General features: G+C 33.9%; 3 protein-coding genes and 1 long non-coding RNA gene across 4 annotated transcripts; 3 read left to right on the top strand and 1 right to left on the bottom strand.

Annotated features, from left to right (window-relative positions):
• Positions 1–2,359: 2,359 nt before the first annotated feature.
• LOC120774138 (uncharacterized protein C9orf85 homolog) lies at positions 2,360–3,182 on the bottom strand. The gene has a single exon (XM_040103524.1). It carries the CDS (start codon positions 3,096–3,098, stop codon positions 2,451–2,453), a length of 648 nt encoding a protein of 215 aa, XP_039959458.1. The 5' UTR covers positions 3,099–3,182; the 3' UTR covers positions 2,360–2,450.
• A 1,034-nt stretch (positions 3,183–4,216) lies between these two features.
• Positions 4,217–8,232, top strand: LOC120774137 (3'-5' RNA helicase YTHDC2). The gene is made up of 4 exons (XM_040103523.1): positions 4,217–5,113; positions 5,171–5,378; positions 5,442–6,053; positions 6,112–8,232. The coding sequence occupies exons 1-4, from the start codon at positions 4,541–4,543 to the stop codon at positions 8,067–8,069; spliced, it is 3,351 nt and encodes a 1,116-aa protein (XP_039959457.1). The 5' UTR covers positions 4,217–4,540; the 3' UTR covers positions 8,070–8,232.
• A 6,091-nt stretch (positions 8,233–14,323) lies between these two features.
• LOC120775210 lies at positions 14,324–15,109 on the top strand. Its single transcript, XM_040105274.1, has 2 exons — positions 14,324–14,392; positions 14,451–15,109. Exons 1-2 carry the CDS (start codon positions 14,348–14,350, stop codon positions 15,060–15,062), a joined length of 657 nt encoding a protein of 218 aa, XP_039961208.1. The 5' UTR covers positions 14,324–14,347; the 3' UTR covers positions 15,063–15,109.
• A 2,274-nt stretch (positions 15,110–17,383) lies between these two features.
• Positions 17,384–21,802, top strand: LOC120776026. Its single transcript, XR_005705376.1, has 2 exons — positions 17,384–17,698; positions 21,620–21,802. It is a non-coding gene; the product is annotated as an uncharacterized LOC120776026 (long non-coding RNA).
• The last annotated feature ends 1,307 nt before the right edge of the window (positions 21,803–23,109 follow it).

The raw sequence follows: 23,109 nt of genomic DNA on the forward strand, positions 1-23,109 counted from the left end.
GCAGGTAGCGGCTGATATCAACCAATCATTAGGCTTATAAGTATCCTCTAGACTTATGAATCAGGTAAAATTGTTCGGACGCATATCGAGGAAGGAACCACTCCTTTCAAAAAAAAATATTTCAAAACGATTGATCTTCGCCAAAGCTCAACAAGAGAAAGGCTTAAAATTTTAGAAAAATGTATTGTGGAGTGACGAAACAAAGGTTAACAGGATAGGACCAGATGACAGAATATTTGTACATCGTCCTAAGTCCCAAGAATATAATTCTAAGTACACTCAGAAGACGATAAAGCATGGTGGCGGCATGGTGTAGGTCCGTTCGTAAGAATCAATGGAAAAATGGACAAGTTTCAGTACTTGCACATTTTAAAAAATTATGTGGTACAACGATCTCAAACACGCGTCGAAGCTAGTTAAAAATTGGTTTTCTGCGGAGAGGATAGATATTTTGGATTGGCCAGCGCAAAGCCCTGACTTAAATCCAATTGAAAACCTATGGAATGAAGTCAAAACTGGAATTGCAAAGGTTAATTATAAATATATGGACGATCTCTGGTCTGCCGTTAAAAAACTTGGTACGCAACTTGCAAACTTGGTTACAGCAAAAAATATTAACAATAAAAACATTTGTAGGTTGTGCCATTTATGTGTCCAGCTCATTACACCAAAGCTTTCGCATTTCGATGATTATTTTTTTGGCAATGAATTGCAACTGCATTTTGTATTGTTATTGATGACAAGGAGTGAACATTTTAAAAATACCCAAACACTTGTTATTTAGTAAAAACATTTATGATACTGTCACACAAGAAAAAAGATGTAAAGAATGTGCCATTTGTGCTATGCCATGTGTCCATAGCAGTACTTTTTTCTGCATTAAACTATATAATTTTCAATATAATATGTTCACTTAATTTCGCTAAGATGTCTTACGTAGTATATAATATTAGTATTGACCTACTTTTATAAATTTTCGGCATCACGAAATACTAGTACCAGAAAAGATACAGGCAAAGTTTCTAAAAGATTATATAAAGTTTATCGGATGTTTGAAAATTTTTATATTCAATATATGGGGGCTAGGAGACGTATTTGCCCGATTTGATCTATTCTTTACAAAACAAATGTGTAGAACCGAATTAGTGAAGAGTTAGTAGATAAAAAATCAAACAAACACGCATTTTAAATAATATCTCAAATAATATCTAATATTTTCAATGCAATAATATGTTTATTTTACCGCTATATTAATTTTTATTGCTGGATACCTTTGTAGTGGCTTTACGTAGCGGTATGAACAGTTAGTCTAAAAATTACATGTAAATAATCTTGGTGTGCAATTTTTGATAAATTTCGGATTAGCTACAGCGAAATATGTATGTAAGTATATGGGACTGCTTGTTTATTTTTTATATTAAAAAAGTATTCTCATAAATAAATGAAATGCCTGTCTTAAATTAATTATTATATAGAAATGCCACGCGGTACTGAACTCATTATTGAGGAGCAGTTCCAAATACTGTCATACTCTGAAACTGGAATGTCCATATGAAAAATTGCAACGAGAATGAAAAGAAATAAAAATACGATTGAGAACTTTCTAAAAGATCCCCAAAAACTATGGTAAAACACCTCGAACAGGCCGACCATCTTTAATAAAAGAAGAAGTTCGACAAATCAAGTGTGTGGCGGTTCATAAGATCTAAGCCCCTTGCAAATTCGGTGTCAATTGTCTTTTCCAGTCACTATTCGACGTGTTTAACAAATCCTGAAAGCAGATAACACCATTCGATATGAAAAGAGAAGTGCTAAACTTAGACTTTTGCAAAGGCACAAGTTTGTGAGACTTCAGTTTGCAGAAAAATATACACAGCTTCTGGATAACGTGTTACGTGAATTCTAAAATATCCAGTATATCTTGAAAAAACAGTTTGTGTTCTAAAAGTTTGCGAGAAACGGTTGTCCTATATAATTATTTCGTGCACTGTAATATCTATTTTTTCCTAAATCTGGAGAACCTTCTCTATCCGTACATCCTCATTTTAACCTCGAATTCGTAGGATGCGGAAAAAATGTAATGTCTTATTATCGACGCCGTTTAACATTTGGTACATAGATAGATAGATTGGCATATGGTTATATGTGGTAAGTAGCTGTTTTTCAAGCCAAATATCGGTTAAATCAATAGAGCGTCAGCAGCGGAAAGATTTTTTTACCATGGAATTTATCATTTAAACTGCTCTCTAAAATAGTTATAGAGCTAATAATTTTACAAAGTGTAAGCCAGAATTGAACTGTGTTAAAAATATATATTTATTAATAATTATCTAATTGCGTAATACATAGTAATATTAAATATTTTAAACATATTTAGGCTCTGTGTATATAACATAAGTCACTCAAAATATTTTTTCAATTCAGGTTCAAAAAAAGAATTCAATTTTGAACTAAATGGGACTTTCATTGTCGCTTTCGAGGTCCGCATCGGAAATTATATATTCGTCTTCATTATTTAACTTGAGAAACTCAATCTTTTGAATTAATTCTTCTCTAGTATGCGGTAAATTTATTTTATCATCTGATTGTTTCCTAAGCTGCGTGTCACTTTCAATTCCTTCACCAGAAACCGTCTCCTCTAAATCTTCTTGCTTTTTACCCTTATCCATGTACCGAATGAAAGCCCTTCGTTTTCGTTCTGGTAAAGATTTTATAAGTCGTTCCATTTCCACTTTCAATTTGACTTGTTCTTCCATTGTTGGCTGTGGTGGTTCTATGACAACTTGCTCTTCACTCTTCAGACATTTAGCGCATACATGTGTTTCTAGAGCACAGTGTCGACAAAGCACATGGTACGCTTTGATAATATTCTTCTGCTCACAACGAGTACACTTTTTTGGTTGAGTAAGAGGTTTATACTTCTTATACTTAATTTTCCATTCTATGACATCCTTGCAATGTTGACAAACCTCGGAGACGTGCAAAGAATTTATTTTCTTTTGTAGATTTGTTTTGTCGTGCAGGTCGTTTTTGAAAACTGTTCGATTTTTATGCTTTTGAGATCGTGTCCTTGTTGCATTACCACGCTGAGTGCTCATTTTGACAATAACTTTATTATTTTAGGCAATTACTTTAAAATAAAAAAGTTGTATGAAACATGTTTTAAGATATGAGATTAATCAATCGAATACAGATAAGCTAGTTATCGACTTTTCAAATATCTAGAAACAAACTTTGAGAACCCTGAAACTTACGCTGCAGTTAGAGCCTTATTACACGAGGCAACTTTTGTTGCGGCAACTCTTGGTTCATAGGCGAGGGGCGACAGGGAGAGGGGAATCGCGCCGAGTTTCCAGTATTCAGCAACTTGCTTTGTGTTCTTATTCGTAACAGTTCGCTGCGACGTTTTTCAGCATTCGTGTTCTTTCTTTCGTAGTACATAGTTGCATTTGCGTATCTTTTTTTGAAATTAATATTTTGAATATATTTACAAAATTTAATTTCATCTTTTGGTAAGTAATTTGCAAATATGTATACAAATATACATAATATAATATAAATATTTTAGAAAATGGAGTATGACGAAAAAATCTAATTAATTAAAGATATTGTGAAATGTATGGAGGAAGCCATACAAATTGATTCAGACGATAGTAAAAAGGGTGATATATGTTTGTTTTAATAATTAAAATGTATTTCTTAATTGACAGAGCTGATTAATATATGTGATAGAGTGGCCCAAATACCTATAAGGAAAAAAAAACGACAATGGGTTAAAGTAAAGTGAAAGGGAATGAGAAAAAAACTCGAACAGAGTTGCGCAACACAAGTTGCTCGTGTGAAGGTAATGGGCGACAGCAAAAGAGAATCGAACGAGAATTACCAACAAAAGTTGCTTCATGTAATCGCGGACTTACGCATCAGGAAATTGCTATCAAGTTGATCACACAAACTACTTTTCAAAATTAATTTGAATTGTCGTAGGCTGCAAGCAACTAGATAATCACTAAAAAAATTCAAGACACCGTCGTTGTTGTTATTGTAGAGGCAGAATTCTGTCCTTATTGAGTCCATTACGTATGGAAACATTCCGTCGTCATGGAAATCGATTAAAAATTTTGAAAATTTTGCATGATTTTTAATAATATAGTGCAACTTGCTGTTTGCTGTCAAATATACTATTTCATACTCATACGAATTGAATGGGAACAATTCATTTAGTTCTACGTTTGTGTTCATTGAAATAACTTAAGGGCCTATATTGCCAACATTTGAATTTGTTGGCACATCAAAATCCAAAACATTACCCATTAAATTTTAAAATCCCAACACATGTAGACACTCATCTTGAGATACTAAATGTTCTTTGTGTGAACACTCTTACAGTTGTGGTGAAATTTCATTATTGGTAGTTTACTAATTCAAGAACAGATGTAAAGAGGTGATGAAAATTTTGCTGATGTATTTGATATAAAGGATCCGAATAAAGTTTTATAAAGGCTTTCAAAAGTTGAAAAATTCAGAGTATCAATAAGTGAAAATGACTGAAGATGAAAACATTGCAAAACAAATGATGACGACAAGATCCCGTAATAAAGGAAAAAACGTACACAATGAAGTAAATTTACCTGAAGGCGACCGGTTACAATTGCAACAGCGCATATCAGAGTTTATAGCCGGTACAGATGTTGAGTTGATTATTCCAGGGTTATCCAATGCCCAAAGGAAATATGCTCATAAATATATTGCTCGCCTTGGACTATTGTCGCGAAGTTATGGCTCGAAAAATAACCGCGTATTACATATTACACACCGTAAACGTCTAAAATCTTCAGGGTGTTTACGTAAAATTGAATTGTCGTCTGCTAGTCGATCGGTATTGGAAAAATTACATTTATATGACACCCCTTCAACTGAGAGAAGCGCACTTGAACGTCGGCAACGTCTACAAAACAAGAACCGACTGCGTAGCGAGGCTCTATTAGGAGGATTGGGACCACGTCTTGTGCCACCCCATCCAAAGCGCATATCTACCGAGCTTTATCGAGACAAAAGAGAACTTCCAATTTACTTTTATCAAGATGAAATAAATAAAATTTTGAAAGAAAGTCACGTGAGTAAATCAAATTAATGGAAACTAAGTTTTTTTTAATTATGTACAAGATTTCAGATTTTCATTATTAGTGGAGAAACTGGTTCGGGGAAAACCACCCAAGTGCCACAATATATTTTAAACGATAGTACGCGTAGAAGTCGTCCATGTAGAGTAGTGGTTACACAACCGAGACGAGTAGCAGCGGTTTCTGTCGCCAATAGAGTGGCAGAAGAAAGGGGTGAACAAATTGGAGATACTGTTGGTTATCAAATACGTTTGGAAAGTATGTAAGGGATAAGTGTCAAAAAAGATTTCGCTTTTATAATGCCATAATATCAATTTTAAGGTCGCGTTCAGAAAAATACAAATTTAATCTACACAACAAGTGGTTGTCTACTACGATCCATAATGACTGACGCGAATGATTTCTTTCGAAAAATATCTCATTTAGTAATTGACGAAATTCACGAACGAGATAAGTACACGGATTTTATACTTATAACCATTAAGGACCAACTACGGAAAAATAAAGATTTCAAAGTTATTCTAATGTCAGCTACAATGGATATAAATTTATTGTCAAAATACTTCGAAAATTGCCCAGTGGTAAATGTACCCGGTCAGGGTTATAATGTAAAAATTTTCCACCTTGAAGACATTCTTTATCGGACGGGCTATCGAACCGCTTTAATGGACAAGTATTTACGCTCAATGAACGAAATCGGTACAACAAAGTGTAGGGAAATATATACGAACACTTACAAAGATGAGAGCAAATCAAATGGGATGCAATCAAATATAAATGATACACATTTACAACTCAGTTTAGATGCACTTATTGATCAGTGCTTTGCTGAAAACTACCAATGCGAAGAGGAACTATTCGCTTTGTTTGATCAAATTCAGTATTTTGTTGAAAGTGAAGGTATGCCAGTAGATACGGTGCATTCTCGAACAGGTAAGAAAATAATTCATATAATTATTTTTAACTATAATAATTTTTAAATATGTTATAGGAACAACCGCACTTATGGCAGCTAGTAAATGTAATTTGCCAAAATATTTGAAACTATTTCTGCATCATAAAGCTAATGTCCATCTAGTTAATGTCGAAGGCTTAACTGCTCTCGATTACGCGAACATGCATTCGGATAAAATTTGTATGAAAATATTGCAAAGTCTGGATATCGTCCAGAAAGAACAAATGATATTAACCGAGGAATTGCACGAAAAGCAACGTATTTTATATGCCTATCAGAAGCAATTTAATGATGAGAATGAAGTTGATCATGATCTGATTTTATCACTAATAGAAGGTCTTTATCGTAGTCCCCACCCTGGTGCTATCATGGTATTTCTGCCAGGATACAATGATATAGTGCAACAAAGAGATCTTATTCAAAGTACACTTCCAGTTAATACATTTCGGATATGTATTCTTCATGGTCAGATGGATTCAAACGATCAGATCGAAGCCCTGCAAAGACATTCAGTTCGAAAAATAATACTGTCTACAAATATTGGGCAGACATCAATAACAATACCAGATTTGGCCTACATTATTGATTCGGGAAAAGTTAAAATGAAAACGCATGATTCAATAACGGAATCGTCTCAACTTCAGTCAGTATGGATATCAAAAGCAGACGCAAATCAACGGTCTGGACGTGCTGGTCGGACTCAGAATGGTGTTTGTTATCGATTATTTTCTACGGCAACATATGAGTATATGCCAAAGTTTAGCGTTCCCGAATTTATGCGGATTCCCTTGACCGAAATTTGCTTGTACGCAAAGACGCTAGATCGTCAAAGCGATGTACAATCATATTTAGCTCGTTCTTTAAACCCTCCTTCAAACGTAAGTGTACAGAATGCTATTAAAAAACTGCAAATACTAGAAGTTTTTGATGGCGATGAAAACGTTACGGAGTTAGGCAGACATCTGGTTGAAATTCCCCTAGATGTTCAGCTTGGCAAGTGCTTGATGTACGGAATTTTTTTAAAATGTTTTGATTCTATATTGACAATTGTCGCTTATCACTCTGTAAAAGATCCTTTCATCTTACCTACAGACCGTGCAGCCCAAGGTCATGCTTCATTTCAGCGTAAATCTTTTGCAGGAAAGACTTTTAGTGATCAGCTGGGTATATTGTTGTTATATAAATCTTATTGCTCGGTTCGTAACAATAAAAAACGTGTTCGTGAGTTCTGTAGCAAATACTTTCTGTCACACTCTGCAATGGAAACATTTTGCGCAACACGGCGTCAAATAGCTGACCTGTCATCACAAAAATTTCATGTTGGCCAAGAAGCATCTCTATTCAATGATGACTGGAATATTGTTCGTTGCTGTTTGGTTGCCGGCTTCTATCCTAATGTGGCAGTAATTGATCGTGAACATAAAACTCTAATATCAGGGGCCGAGAAACGATTGCTTCTACAACGGACATCCGCATTGAACCCACCTGGCATGAAGAATTTTAAAGAATTCATTGATGAGTTACCATATGATTGGGTGGTATTCTATGAAAAAACACGTGTTGGGAAAACTTGTTCCATAAACATGAACACCATAGTTTCACCAGTAGTTATTATTCTTCACTGTGGCAAAGATTGTTTACTGGATGAAGATATATCAGACAACTCTGAAGTTTCAGATAACGAAGAACCGCTTTTAGAGTTAAAAGAAGATAGTTCAGATGCAAAAATAAACGAATTACTGAATAAAAGCGTAAAAGCACTTTCATTATCAGAACCTACAGCAGCTAATAACCAAAGCGCTATAATGTCTTTAGATCATTGGATAAAATTTGAATTACCTACCAAAGACGCTAAAATGCTCTTACAACTTCGAGTTCTAATTAAATCTCAATTTGAAGCATTTTTAAGTAGTGGACATTGTATGCAAACATCAACTTCAGTTTATTGCATACAAAAACTTCTTCATAGTTTAGAAAATATTTTTCCAACATAAATTACACGTGTTTTTACCTATATGTATTGTAATACTTAATACCGCAAGTACTGTCTTAATTTAGTAACTGTATTATGTATTTTTAATATGAAATTTGATATATCCATATTATATATGTAAATACATAATTCATTAAATATTGAAGCTGATGTTCAACTATAAAAATATTTTCAATGCTAGCTTTGTAAATATGTAAGATTTTTTTTGATTCAAAAACCGTAAACAAAAATTTTTTTAACTGGTGTATTCTCATTATCTCTATTATAAGCTCCCTAGGATTTTAAAATATGAGACATTAAAATTATTATAATAAAATCGCAAATATTTAAGCAATCTTGGGATATTTTGTATGTACAGCTGCGAGCAGTGAAATAGTAGTGGGTGTTAGAGTTTGTAACGTGGCTTTTACCACCTTAGAATAATTTACGTCAACTTACCTCACTATGATATTGAACGCTGCTAGAGACTTACATCATGTACCCGCACCATACGCACACAACTTACCTCACTACGATGTTGAAAGCTGCTAGAGCTTTCCACCATACGTCCTAACGCACCATACGCATACTTACCTCGCTACGGTGACGAAAGCTGCGCTGAGCAGCCTCGCGCAGAAAAGGCATCACCGCCGGGTGATGGCAGTGCTCGCGATGGCCCTGCCCGGTAGTTGAGGGAATTCGCGTGCCTTGCGCAGCAAAGGCATCACCGCTGGGTGATGCCAAAGCTCGCGATGGCACTGCCGTAGCCGCGTCGAGAACACGTGGCGTCAGTACCGCTGCTTACGGCACCGTTATTAAAACTAACGCGACTAACAGGCGACATGTAATGTAAGGACAGTGCAAGACAATTGATAGCTGGAGGCCAACGAAGAGGGTTGGCTATTAATAAAATCTCTCCTACACAGAGGATTCCGTTCATTTTCATCACCGTGCCAGTCGCAACAAGCGTCAACGCCTGGCTTACCAATTCCGTTCGTTTTCATCACCGTGCCAGCTTCAACAAGCGTCAACGCCTGGCTTGCCAATCTCGTTCGTTTTCATCACCACTGTATACATCACGCTGGTCTGGCTGTACGCATAAGGGGTGGGGGTGTGGATATAACTTTACGAGGATAAAACTCGTCTCTTTTTTGCTAAGTGTTCGTGGGTCCCAAGGCTGACCCTGGAGCGGCTGAGCATACCTCAGCTATGGACGAAACCCCATTACAAGTTTTACATATCTGTGAGTTATGTAAAATACCAAACAATTTTAACATCCATTGAAATGCAAAAGTGGAACATATTTTCCAGGCTATGTTTATTCCTAAAAATATTTTGATTTGAATATGTGCAAGATATGTTTATTTACAAAGATATGTTTATGTATGAAAATTGTTGGGAGCAGTAAAATAGTAGTAAAGAAGAAATTTTTTTTTAAATACTATACGAGATCTTAGTACTTGGTAGCATGGCCATGATTTTTGATAAGAGCAATACAACGCTTCTTCCTAGAACCTACGATACTCTGGCATCTTTTCAGTGGTATGCTCTGCCATGATTGCTCCACTATGGTCCACAACTCATTGTTGTTTATGAGTTTATCATTTCACACGGCTTTCTTGACATCTGACCAACGGTTTTTAATAGAATTGGGGCCAGGGGATTGAGCTGGCCAATCCATGGCCTCAATTCCATCGGCCCGAAACCATTGCTTTGGCACCCTAATGGATAGCTTCGGGTCATTATCCTGCTGAAATATCCATTTCAGCGACATGTCCTCTTCGGAAAATGGTATCATAATGTTCTACATTATATCCACATATGTGTATCGGTCCATTATGCCAGTAATCTTGTGAATTGGACCTACACCTCTGTAAGAAAAACTGCCCCAAATCATGATACTCGAACCGTCATGCTTCAAAGTTTTTGTGCTGGATCTGGGGTCGTACTCTGTATTAGGGGGGCGAATTACATACTGACGGGACCATTTACTGCCGCATAGACCAACTTATGACACGTCGCACATAGGAGCATTTTGTCTCAAAAACCGGACACAATTTTTTAAAGTGATTTTATGAATGAAAATGAATAAAAATTCATGATTAAATACATATATTAAAATAAAATAAGTAAGGAAGGACTAAGTTCGGGTGCAACCGAACATTTTATATTGAATATATTTGAGAAGGCGGTAGTGCCGACCAGATTTTCTGACATCCACTTGACCTTGCTCCATATGATTGCTGATTGTATTTAAGATACCTAAATGAAACCGAGGGAACATTTTTTTGAATATGTGGCATATTAGTAGTATGTGGGATGAGCAAAAATAGATAAAATCTATAAAAAAGTATTGACCCGATTCAACCCATTTTTGACACAATGAAATACTATTGTCAGAAAAGGATTCTGTGTGAATTTCAATTTCATATCTCACACATATTTTCGGTCAAAAGTCAACTATTGGTATCGGGTTCACATATTCGGTACCTAGGGGCTTGAACAGTTTTGGTTGGATTTAGACAATTATTGGTCAAAAGGTAGCTTACTTTAAGGGAATTTTTACCGCAAAATTTTATTCCGTTAAATTAATTAATTCTTTATTTGTGTACTGGAAAGTGAAAGAATAAAATGGAATTTTAAATTGTGTTATATGGGAATTAGGCGTGGTTGTAGTCCGATTTTTCTCATTTTCACAGAGTGACACAGGAAAATGAATATAGAAAGTGGGCGGTGCCACACCCATTGTCCAATTTTCACACCAGCTCCGATAGAGCCCCCTTATACTATCTATATACCACCCGTATAGAATAATTAAGCAGGATTTCAGTATTTAACTAAAAAATAAATAAATAAAGCAGTACTCATTTTATGCAACTGACCAACTTTTTTCAACGCGCTTTTTTTAAAGGGGGGGAAAAATGGGGAAAATGTTTAAGCTTATATGTTAAGTAGAAACCCTGTAGTTTACTAGGAAAAATAATTCATAGCTCGACCTCGCCCGACACTATAACAAAAAATTTAATTTTTTTAATGACTCATTGTTTTGGGGGGGAAAAATGGGGAAAATGTTTAAGCTTATATGTTAAGTAGAAACCCTGTAGTTTACTAGGAAAAATAATTCATAGCTCGACCTCGCCCGACACTATAACAAAAAATTTAATTTTTTTAATGACTCATTGTTTTCCCGAAAAAAAAAACATAATAATACATTAACTAAATTAATTTTTATATCATTAATATTAAATACATACCATGTCGTCCTGAATCCATAAAAAATATTTTCAAGAATTCCGTTCACGCAATAAAAAAACCAGTTGCAATTTCGAGAACAATGGAGAGTTTCGAGAGTAAGCACGTGCGTTCTGAACGAAGTCTAGGTTCCGACTACTTGTGTGGCAATATATCGGCCTGAAGGTCATTCATTTAATCGGTTCATTGTAGAACGGTTAGGTAGGTACCAAAAAAAATCAATTTTGAGTATCATCGCTGAAGTTTGTAATTTTCAATTTTGTCCGGTTTTTGAGGACGCTCCTATGTGCGTCGGTCCACAAGATCTTGCACCATTTCTCAATCGGCCAATTCAGGTGTCCTTTGGCGAATTTAACATGACGTGCTACATATTTTTTTTTTTTAATAACGGTACTTTTCGAGGATTGCGAACATACAAAATTATGTTCACGTAGAAGTCTTCTCACTGTATGAACACCGCAGGACAGGTTCTATTCGTTCCGAATCTCCACAGCTGACGTTCTAGGTCGAGTCTTAGCACATCTCACAACTATTCGTATAAAATTCTCAGAAAGAATCCGCCTTGTGGCCATTTTTTTGTCTTTGCTTTATAAATAATAGCATTGCGAATCATTGTGGCTGAACACTCTACAAGTCTTTTCACTGCTTGTAGGTTTTACCGTTCTTTATGACATATTGAATCCATTCTCGTTTTTCTTCACTACAATGCTTCCCGTGACCCACTAAAAGGTGCAAAGTCATATTTGTTTTGCTTTTTACATTGACTAATAAATAAAAGTCCAGAAAACTTACTTTTTGTTTGATAAAATAAGATATTTTTTAGTAAAAATAATCTCTTTGCAATCAGCTCACCGTTTACTACTATTCTATTGCTCACTTATAAAAACAGATATCCCAAAATAATTGACTACAAAAAAGTAACGGTAAGTGTTTCACACTTATTGTTGTGTATAACAGGACCGTAACACTTCAGAGGATATAACTATAATAATGATCTCTCTTTGCCAATAGGCACTACTATTTCAACGCTCGCAACTGTAATATAGTAGACTTGGTAATCTTACATATTTTCAAATATTTTACACTCCTGCCCGTCGGATAATTACAACATCAACATAGTAGGAATTGATTATTTATTTATGAATGACAATTGATAAACCTATGACCCTTTACGGTTTAGATTTCAATTGAATTTTCAAAATTTTTTTGATCGAAAACAACTCAATTTGAACTTTTTCGTGGCATTACTGCTAGTGGTTATAGTTGAGCATTTTTGGAGTAGAAAGTAGAAAAAATAGTAAATAAACTATTTCAAATGAATTCATACATAAACTATATATAACTACTTTGTTGCACTATTTATATATGAACTACTTTTAAGCCAATTAATAGAAATACATAGAAAAATAGTTTCAAACAAGTAAGTGAGATCTAAGTTCGGGTGCAATCGAACATTTTATACTCTTGCAACTTGCATGAATCAAAGCCAGGGAAATACTTTAAGGTGTAAAACCAATAATATAGAATAAGTCAGCAGGATGTTCAAAAATTCTGATATTCGTTATATAGGGGCGACTGTCATGATTGAATTAAATATGAGGTTTTGAGGGACATCCACATATATGTTCTTTTTGACGCAAATGCAAGGTAATTGTTCAAATGATAATGTGATTTAACGATAGTCGACTTTCCGTTTTCAAAATATAACTTAAGTATTAAAAAATATATCAACACAGAACTTATCACAAACAGCACCTCTGACATTTTTTCATAAGCTGCAAGTTGTAAAACGCTACACATGTTTCTTAGTACCACAAATAAAATAATAATAGTATTTTTCAAAATACTGCATTCCCCTAGAAATGTGAAATGTGTGTAAGATCTTTATCCTCAACAGAACTTTTTGTCCCAGGAGGCGCGAGAATGATTTAGTGTGTGAAGATGCAAATTCATTTGACAATATTCTTAATATACTATATAGTTTAAAAGTATATAAATTAAATAAATACATTAGATCAGATGTGTATACATTTATAGTTGGGTCAGCGTAGGTATTAAGTAATAATGTAAGCACTTAATTTACTATTATTTTTGAGCATTTTTATAACCTAAAAATTGAACTGGTTATTTAGTTACAATTAGAATGTGTAGAATGGCAACTAAGTTGTTCGAGGTTATTCATAGTTAATTGTACCCATGTACATATGTGTGCTAAACTAAAAGCATATATGCATATATTCTTTACATAGAGCGTTTGGTAACATATTGGTAAAATAACATTGTTAACATATGTATGTACGTATGGATAAAAATTATTTGAATGTACCTGTATGCATGTAAATATATACATATGTAATAAAAAGTTTTGACAATAGTCTGGAAAAAGATTAAGTTACTTTAAAATAGCAATTCCATAATCAATCAATACTGTACATACGTACATATGTAAGTATGTATTTATGTACTATAAGGTTTTGGGAATAGTCTGGAAAAGGAAAAGATTAACATACTTTATAATAGCTAATCCATCATTAATTGTTTTATATTGGTTAATCTAAAATTAGCGAATTAATTCTTATCCACATCGAACAGTGGGGCAAATACACTGTTGAAAATGATTTGCTAATTAAAAATGGTGTGTATATATAATAGGTCACATATTAGTAAATAAGCTGTATCTTAGCAAGAAAATGTAATTGGTCCGCAAATGTGTATGTATATAACAAAATCTATAGATCCAATTTTGATCAAACTGGTTTTCAAAGTTGTATGTTCAGTTGGATATTCGAATTATGAAATAAATTAGTACATAAAAATATTTACAAGTTATAAATAAATAATAAAATTTCAATAACATTAGAAATAATTTGTAGCGAAACGATGCCGCTGTAAAAGGTATACATATGTCTGAATGACTATATGATTTATGATGGTAATCGTAAATTTTCTACAATCTAAACAATCGGTAACTTCGACTTATAAAATAGCCACGTAAAATTTAAAATGAAACAGTCGTTAATTCTTCGTCAGCTAACATTAACTGAAATAATGAAAGTCCTCACAGTAATATTACTTATTTGCCTTGCGAATGTGGTAATTGTTTAACATTTCTTGAAATTTAGAATGTGAAATATATAAATTTCATTTTTAGATTGGTGCTAACAAAGTTGCATTTCCAAATGTTAACTATGAAGGAATTGTAGATGATTTTATAAAAGAAGCTCAAGATATTACTATTAAAACTGCCAACGCTTTGGAATCGCAATATAAAATAATCGTTGTAGAACCCACAAACCAAGTTGACGCGGTCGTACAGAATATTGAGGATCGCCGCGAAGAGAGTCCAAAGTGTGTAGAAGTTAAGGATCCTGAGGTTCAGATCGTTGTGGACAGTTTACATGATGAAATTAATGTTTGCGGCGCTATTGCGGTTAAAACATCAGCGGGAATTATGAATGATGTTAACGCTGCAACTCAGCAGATAGTATTGGACGGTTATGACGTTTTAAAACTCTATCAAAAATGCAAAAACTACAAAAACAGTGTTTTAAAGAATTCCTGTTACGCTAAACTATCAATTAAAGTTACATTGTACATTAAAAACTCGCGTCGATCTATAAATACTATCAAAGGTGCTAAACATCGTGTTCCTGCAGTGTTCTCTGAAGCAGATGATTGCACACATACGGCTGCAGATCTAGCCATTGTTGATTTAAATGCCATTCATACTGAAGTTGTTTCCTGTATAAATGAAAATAATTAAAAAAAATAAAGAAATACTTATTGGAGTATATACTCGCTGAGACCTTTAAAAAGTATTTGATATTTTGACTTGAGATTTTTTGAGTGAAAATTAGGATTTTTTCGATATTACTTCAATATAAGGAGAAATAATAAATATTTTAAATAAACAAGTACGGAAGGGCTAAGTTCGGGGTCTAAATATTCAGTACCTATGGACTTGAACAGTTTGTATTGGATTTAAACAATTTTTGGTCATAAGTGGCACACTAAAGACATTATTCGTGCAAAGTGTTATCCCGTTGTTAGAGGTCGGAGCCACGCCCACTTAAAAAAAAAAAAATTCCTGCAGGTGCCCCTTGCTGCTGGGATCCTCTGTATCAAATTACAGAGATATACATATACAAGTATTAATGTAGTGCTTAGTTATGGCACTTTATATGTTTTCGGTTAATGGAGATTTGTGGGCGTGGCAGTAGTCCGATTACGCCCATTTACGAACTCGAAATTTGTTTGTACTAAGGAACCTGTGGACCAAGTTTCATCGAGATATCTCAATTTTTACTCAAGTTACAGCTTGCACGGACGGACGGACGGACAGTCAACAGGATTTCAACTTTTCTCGTCATCATGATCATTTATATATACATAACCCTATAACTATCTTTCTTAGTTTTAGGTGATACGTACAACCGTTAGGTGAACAAAACTATAATACTCTGTGGCAACTGCTTGCAAGAGTATCAAAATGCAGTTTCTTTGGGAAATAACAACGTAAATTTTCACTAAGTTTAAAGAAAAAATTTATTTATAAAAATAATAGCCGAAAAGCTCGAACTATTCACAAAGAAGTCTAACCCTTTATTCACATCCTTCCCTTTCTTTTGCTGACCTCAGATCGATTGTAAATTATTATCCCCTGAATGTTTGTTTATTGATCTTTCATGTCTGATGGGTTCAATCTACTAATTATTTAATTTTTTTTTTAATTATTATTTACTTTGATCTACTCCAGGTGTTGGCACATTTTTATTATAAAAATGTTGCGAAAGAATTCATTATTCCAATAAGACAAAGAACCGGCGAAGAAAATATTTCTGCCGTTCAGGCAAGTGTTACTGAAGAACGCAATTTGTATAATCCAAGACATTCTGAAGAATTGAGGCTGTCTCAAACCACAACCTTGTGAATATTGAGAAGAGATTCTGGCTTGCAGTCATATAAAATTGTTCTCACTCAAGAACTGAAGCCATTGGACCACCGTAAACGTCGTGAACTTGATAATTGTGCCTTGAAACAACTTGAAATAATTTTTTAAGAAAAATAGTTACTTTTACCATATATTAGTGGTGCGGTAAAGAATAATTCATCCAAGTTGACAGTTTGCTGTGGTTTTTGATCTGGTGAAATCATCGGTCCGTACTTCTTTCAAAATGAAGTTGGTGACACGGTTACCGTCAATGGATAGTGGTATAGATCGATGATAACCAACTTTTTATAGCCGCACTTGAAAAAAGTTGATCTTGACAAAATCTGGTTCCAACAAGACAGGGCTACGCGTCACACTGCATATGCAACAACCGAATTATTGGATGAATAGTTTGGAGATTCGTTTATTACAAAAAATTTGTGACATTGAATGGATTCCAAGAAGTTGTGATTTAACACCAGTAGAACACTTCTTGTGGTGTTATTTGAAGTAATCGGTCTTCAGAAATAAACCAGACTCTCTTCAGGCTTTAGAAGTCAATATTGAAGGTGTTATTTGCGGCATACGACTTGATTTAATGGAATAAGTACTCGTAAATTGAGTTAATCGTATTCATTCATTCCTCCAAAGGAAGTCGTGGAGGCTTAATTGTATTGATTAAACGTCACATTAAAAAAAACTTGTTTTTAACAAAATCGTTATATGGTTATAATCAGAATCTTATTTTCACAGGGTGCATGGGATCAGATTTGTTCTCAGCAAATTTTGGTGTTATCGCTTGAATGGTTTAGAAGATATGTACATTAAAATTGTTGAAGGCTGGAACCACACCAGTCCATAAACATAAAAATTTGACGCCTTTTGTTGCTAAAAAATCACAAAATCTAGTGCGAAAGACACCATGTCCGCAACAGTGATTGAGAGGGTATAACCAAATGAAATGACGAACGAAAGACCTAGTAGCAAGCGCAGCTTCACGACCAGTTTTAAATAAATACATTGAGTTCAAGTTGAGTCGGGCTGCGTGCTCGTTTGTTCTTTAACATGCTTATATTTGTTTGTAAGTGTGTTAAAAATTTCATTCGTGTAACATAGATACTCTGTGAGGTGTGTAAGCCATATTCAAATGTATGTACATATTTATACTGAATTTTGATTACTGCTTTGAACTTGTTAACTAGAAGTATTAGTTGTTCTTTAAACGTGAATAAAACCAGACGTGGTCATTTGAAGGTACAAATAATATAATATAAATCGAAATTGAAATCCGATGAATATATTTTATTCACAAAATAATTAATGTTCGAAGACATGACTGTATATGGTATTATCGTTCAAATAATACTAGTTTGCAACTAATAATTTTATCGCAGTAATAGATAATTTCAATTAAATATGACTTAGTAAAATAATAAAACCAAAATGACGATCATAAAACAATTGTTTCGGTGAGTACTGTGAACTATAAATGTCATTGCAAGTTTAAATAGCATTGAAACATGAGCAGAGTAGGCACCTGGTGAAATCAGGTAAATAAGATTGAGGGCCGATTGCTGAACGCGAAACAATTTATTAGTGTCCTAAAGTAAAATCCATTCTACTTATATTGAAAGAGAAATTGAGAGATAAAAAGTTGCACTCTCGCTGTTTAGGTTCATTCCATTCAGAGTGTGTGAGAATGTTTGTTTGCATTTGTGAGGGTTAAGGTCACGAAGCAGTAATTATTTATACTATTCATGTATAGCATCTATGTACGTATAATGATGTCATAATGATGTTGAAAACTTTGAATATCGAAATTTTAAATGCCTTCTCCAAAATGCAAGTTCAAATATATGTACTACAACCAAATTTCAAAGGCAAAAATTTAACAAAACAATTTTATCTGCAATTCGCGTTTGTAAATATAGTTAGGGATGTTTATTTTGGCTTGCTCAGGAACCAAATCGTTCATATACAGGTAATAGACAACAAATTGTAAAATGTCTGTCGAACTCTTAATGTTCTTTTGTAAAGTTTGAATTCACGAGTGGTATATGTAAGTTAGATATATTCTGTACGCATTTTTTCAGTTTGTTGGTTTACCTTCCCAGTGGATTACAAAGTTTTTTACGGACTTGTATCATAAAGCTATTTTTGAAGTCATTCATATGTTATTTGTCGACCGCGTCTGTCGTTTTTCAGACGCTGCACACAAAATAAAGGATTTTGTTTTAGCTAATCACTAATTATTCTCCTTAAAGTCATGTAATAGTTTAACAAAATTATCTACGGCAGTCATCATTAATCAATTAATAAATAAGGAATGGCTAAGTCAAATCTTCATTTAAAAAGTGTCGCGAAAGAATTTAATCTGTATATGTTCGACGAAATCGGGATGGATTACAATCAAACTTTTGACATTACTCAGGTATACTCTAGAATGTATTTTTAAGCAATTTTATAAATATACATATATTTATACACTGACCAGTATATTCGGCATAAGGTTTGCTAGAAAATCATTATACTATGTAGTATATAGGAGTTTGAGTAATTCGTGGACCAACTTCACATATTTTTGGCATTACACTAGAGTATATCAAATATTATACCTTCATTAATTTTGCTAAGATATCTTACATGTTGGACAATTTATAAGGAGTAAAGTCAACAAGAAATTGGAATCATGTCAAAGTTCACGCAAGTGAGGAAAGTTCTCTGATCGCCATTCACTTGGGAGTGGCCAGAAACGATTCAAGCAGCTCACGACTTTCGGTCTTTGGCCAAGTATCCAAGAAATGCGATTCACTCCGGTGGATGAACGTCTAGCCACAATCCGCATCAAAGTGAAGTTCTTCAACATATCGCTGATTTGCGCCCACGCCCCGACGGAAGAGGACGATGTGACCAAAAATGTCTTCTATGAGCGCTTGGAGCGCACCTATGAGAGCTGCCCCCCTTACTATGTCAAAATCGTGCTTGGCGACTAACACCAGGGTCGGCAAAGAAGGTATCTTTGTCACAACAGTTGGTAAATTCAGACCCCACGAGGAAACACCCCCAAATGGGTTAACGCTGATTTTAGACATTTTAGACAAAAAATGCGCCGTTATCAGCTTAACAATTTTATTGAGATAAGTCAGAAAGAAGTTCCAAAATCTTTATATTAAGTATAATATATGGGGCTAAGGAATAACTGATTCGATTCAATCAATTTCTGACATGCATGCATAATATTATCAGAAAAAGTGTCTCTCCGCATTTCGATAATAAATCTTACAGATTGCCCGATATATGTATTTGATAATGAGTTCGCATTACGAACTGGAGTCCACATATTCGGTATCTGGTGTTTTAATAACATTGGTTCGATTTGAATAATTTTTGCCATAAAGTAGCGAATCTCAACGGCACTATTTGCGCATAGTTTTATTGAGGCAGTGTCACGTCTCTCATCTCGGGTGTAAAATTTCTTGCCTCTACCGCATTTATTTATAATTATCTCACTTTTAGTAGTTTTTAACAAAACCGTTATATGGGAAGTGGGCGGGGATAAAATCCGATTTCCTCCTAAGAAAATTTGTCAAAGGAATACACTCAGTCCTTTTTTTACGCGACCTCTTTTTACGCTATTTCACTTTAACGCGGTTATTTTTGCAGCGCAAATTCCTTTTTTTACGCGAATTTCTCACTTTAACGCGATTGCTTTTTTTCGTTTTTTGCTTGGTCTTAAACTTGCAGCAGAACGTGCACGAATTTTTCAAAAAGAATTGAGTGTATGCATGTTAAGATATAAAGAACTACATCGGAATTTATTGGGTCTAAAAAGAAGCATTCAAACAAAATTAACTGAGTTTATGGTGCAAACTCAGTCGGAGACGCTACGTCAACCAGAACATCATTCCATAGTTCTTACTATTGATTCTGATACAAATTCTAGTGATATCAGTGCCGGCCATCAAAATAAGCGGCTAAAAATAATTTAAACTACGGATAATGACAGTGATTAAACAGCATTCAACGGTTTTTTTCAATAAATCTACCTATTTTCTACTTTCTTCTCTTTTATATATGGTTTTGGTTTTGTATTTTTTATTTTGTTATGAATGAATAAATCATAAGTCTGAAATTTGAAACTTATTGTATTGCTTTTGAATATTTTTTTGCGCGTATATTTTGTTATACGCGATATTTTTTATATTCGGATCCAATTCGTCAGTTAATATTGGAAAACTAACCATTTTTACGCGATTTTTTTTACGCGATTAGTGGCAGAACCGAAAATCGCGTAAAAAAAGGACTGAGTGTATGTACATTAAGATTCATCAAGTTATCTGAATGTTTTCTCAAGTTATCACTTTCATGGACAGACAAAGACTCCATAGGAATTCAACACGTCTCGTTATCCTGATATATTGCATTTAAGCCTTTCTCGATATGTTCTTTTGAGCGACAAATGTCAAGTAGCTTCAGTGTTCACATGTTCTTTCCATATGAGATTTGGCATACTTGTAGATTGATGCGGCAACTGAGTTAAACCGAAAGCAGAGTTAATAGCGGTAGAAAACATTCCTGAATTAATTTGCAGAAATGCTGCCGTGTTGACAGTCCTTGGCTGGATATAAATCCGGGTCCATTCCGGTTACGTAGACCCGACTGTCGTGGAAACGGATCAAACATTTCTCATACGTAATGGCAGAATGCACTGCTACAAAAATCTTACTAATAGTTTATTATAATTTCCACATCATCGTGCCCTTTTTTTTTAATACGAAAACTATAACAGCTGTTTTTTATTGTTGGTATATACATCAATAAATTTTGTGATAGAGACAGTTTTATAAAATTTTTTAACAAAGAAAGCGCCAACGTCAACAAGTTTCTCAAATAGATCTATGAATACAACACTTTGTTTTCCAAATCAGAAAATGTGGCTACTGAAATTGAAGCGTTTCTGGCATTATATTTCAATTTCATTCTTTAAATACGTAATCAAATTTATCACATTTCTTATTTTTAGTAGAGAGAGAATAGTTTAAGAGTATGAAATATCAGTTATCTATTTCTAAATATCCTTGAATGTTCTCACAATTTTGCTTTATTAACTTATAATTATTTAATCAAGTACTAACAGAATAGAACTTTTCACAATGATGGAGTATATGAGGTTTTAGATGTTTTAAAAGTGCAAATCAACAACGCGTTAAGCGCTAACCGGACGTTGAGTTCTGACGTAGAAAACATAGGATTTAAGGGCTTAACATATCGACATTGGCATTTTGTGATTAATAAATTTAATTATTTTTTAATATACATATATGTTATATGTACATATATACATACATATTTGTACGGCATACACTTAATTTTTCTTTTCTTCTTTACAGTTTCAAAATAATTAATTTAAGTAAGACGATTATTGAGAATTGGAAAACAATAGGATATTCTGCAAATTTGTCCGTTACCAAAGCAAATGACTGGAATTTATTATGCTATCATAAGTTAAGTGTTCTTGTTACCAAATAGCAAAAAGAAAAAAAAAATAAAAATAAATTTGTTTATTTAAAATACCAATATATTTTATTTTTATTAAAATTAATATTATTTTACGTTTTTTTATCGGGGACAATATAAAGGTAGGAGATTGTGGTAATATTTTGCCAACACTTGTAAGTATTTCCTTGGATTTGATACCTGCAAAATGCGAAAGTATAAAATGAACTTAAAGGCTCATTCACATAAAACTTCCCTCTCCGTCATACTGAAACAACGAAGCGTAGAAAACAAAAGGTATGCAACAATGAACGCTTTGTTGTCAGTGTTGCTTGGCGAAGCATAAAAAGAGGAGAGCTGCCTAATATTTTGCTTAAAAAGTTAACCAAAATGTCTCAGAGACTTATTAATTTTATTTTTATTTGTTATGCGCGGGTTGTTTTTTATAATTCGGGATTAGAGAACAAAATTAATATTATAATTGAAAATCGCTTTATTGTTTTTCAAAATATTCTCCGAAATATAAAAGGCAAACTACATAGTTCTTGAACATCATCGTGCACATAATGATGAGATCTATCACCTGATTTGTATCATTATTGTTTTACCTTTTTATTAAACTGTTGTTGTGTTCAACTGGTTTGGAAAACTCTTAACTCGGTTGTTAAAATCTTTTTCGATCTGTTCGTTAACTTCGTCAGACACTTTAAAAACTCCGTTATCTTCAGTAATTTCTATGTTATTAATGCTGACGCCCGTTTTGTTTGAACTCGGAAAGGTTAATTTAACCTAGCTAATTCCTTTTGCCAGAGTTAACTTTTGTCTTACCTTACTTTCGCTTATGACGTCACGTTGCGAACAGCTGGTTGTCCAGTAAAGCGGTACTTTCAGGGCGTGATCTTGTGCTCTATCATTATTGTATACAACCACACGTATGCTTCCATTTGCGAGAGTGGGTATCTGATTGAGCTCGTATATAATAACATTGACAGAGAAAAACATTGAAGCAAAAGAATAAGAAAATTTATGCTGGTATTGCTCTAGTGTTCTCATTGCACAATTATTATTTGAGTGTAAAGAAAACGAAATTTTTTCGTATATATGGCATCTGTAAGTTCATCATTGAGACTGGGTGTTGCAGCGTGGCGCCAAATTCAGATCAAGCCTTTCAGTTAGCCTCTCGCTTTCAAAATATACGCAACTCATCGAACAAAATTCTGAATTTGTAAAAAAAAGTTTATTTCACTTAAATTCTACACATACATATGTACATACACTCAAAATATGTATATAATAAATTCTATGTTATTAAAAACTATACTGCTTAATACGAAATTGTCATATGTATGTTTAAATACTGTTTACCGCGAAACATTGTGCGTAC

Source organism: Bactrocera tryoni, chromosome 4 (genome assembly GCF_016617805.1).
Source record: "Bactrocera tryoni isolate S06 chromosome 4, CSIRO_BtryS06_freeze2, whole genome shotgun sequence".
NCBI lineage: Eukaryota > Metazoa > Arthropoda > Insecta > Diptera > Tephritidae > Bactrocera > Bactrocera tryoni.

What these genes read in the sequence shown, in the direction of transcription:
- LOC120774138 (XM_040103524.1), bottom strand. Translation starts at nt 3,098, where the DNA reads ATGAGCACTCAGCGTGGTAATGCAACAAGGACACGATCTCAAAAGCAT.
- LOC120775210 (XM_040105274.1), top strand. Translation starts at nt 14,348, where the DNA reads ATGAAAGTCCTCACAGTAATATTACTTATTTGCCTTGCGAATGTG. An exon ending in TTATTTGCCTTGCGAATGTG is followed by an intron (nt 14,393 to 14,450) that starts GTAATTGTTTAA and finishes TTTCATTTTTAG; the next exon opens with ATTGGTGCTAACAAAGTTGC.
- LOC120774137 (XM_040103523.1), top strand. Translation starts at nt 4,541, where the DNA reads ATGACTGAAGATGAAAACATTGCAAAACAAATGATGACGACAAGATCC. An exon ending in TTATCAAATACGTTTGGAAA is followed by an intron (nt 5,379 to 5,441) that starts GTATGTAAGGGA and finishes ATCAATTTTAAG; the next exon opens with GTCGCGTTCAGAAAAATACA. An exon ending in TACGGTGCATTCTCGAACAG is followed by an intron (nt 6,054 to 6,111) that starts GTAAGAAAATAA and finishes AATATGTTATAG; the next exon opens with GAACAACCGCACTTATGGCA.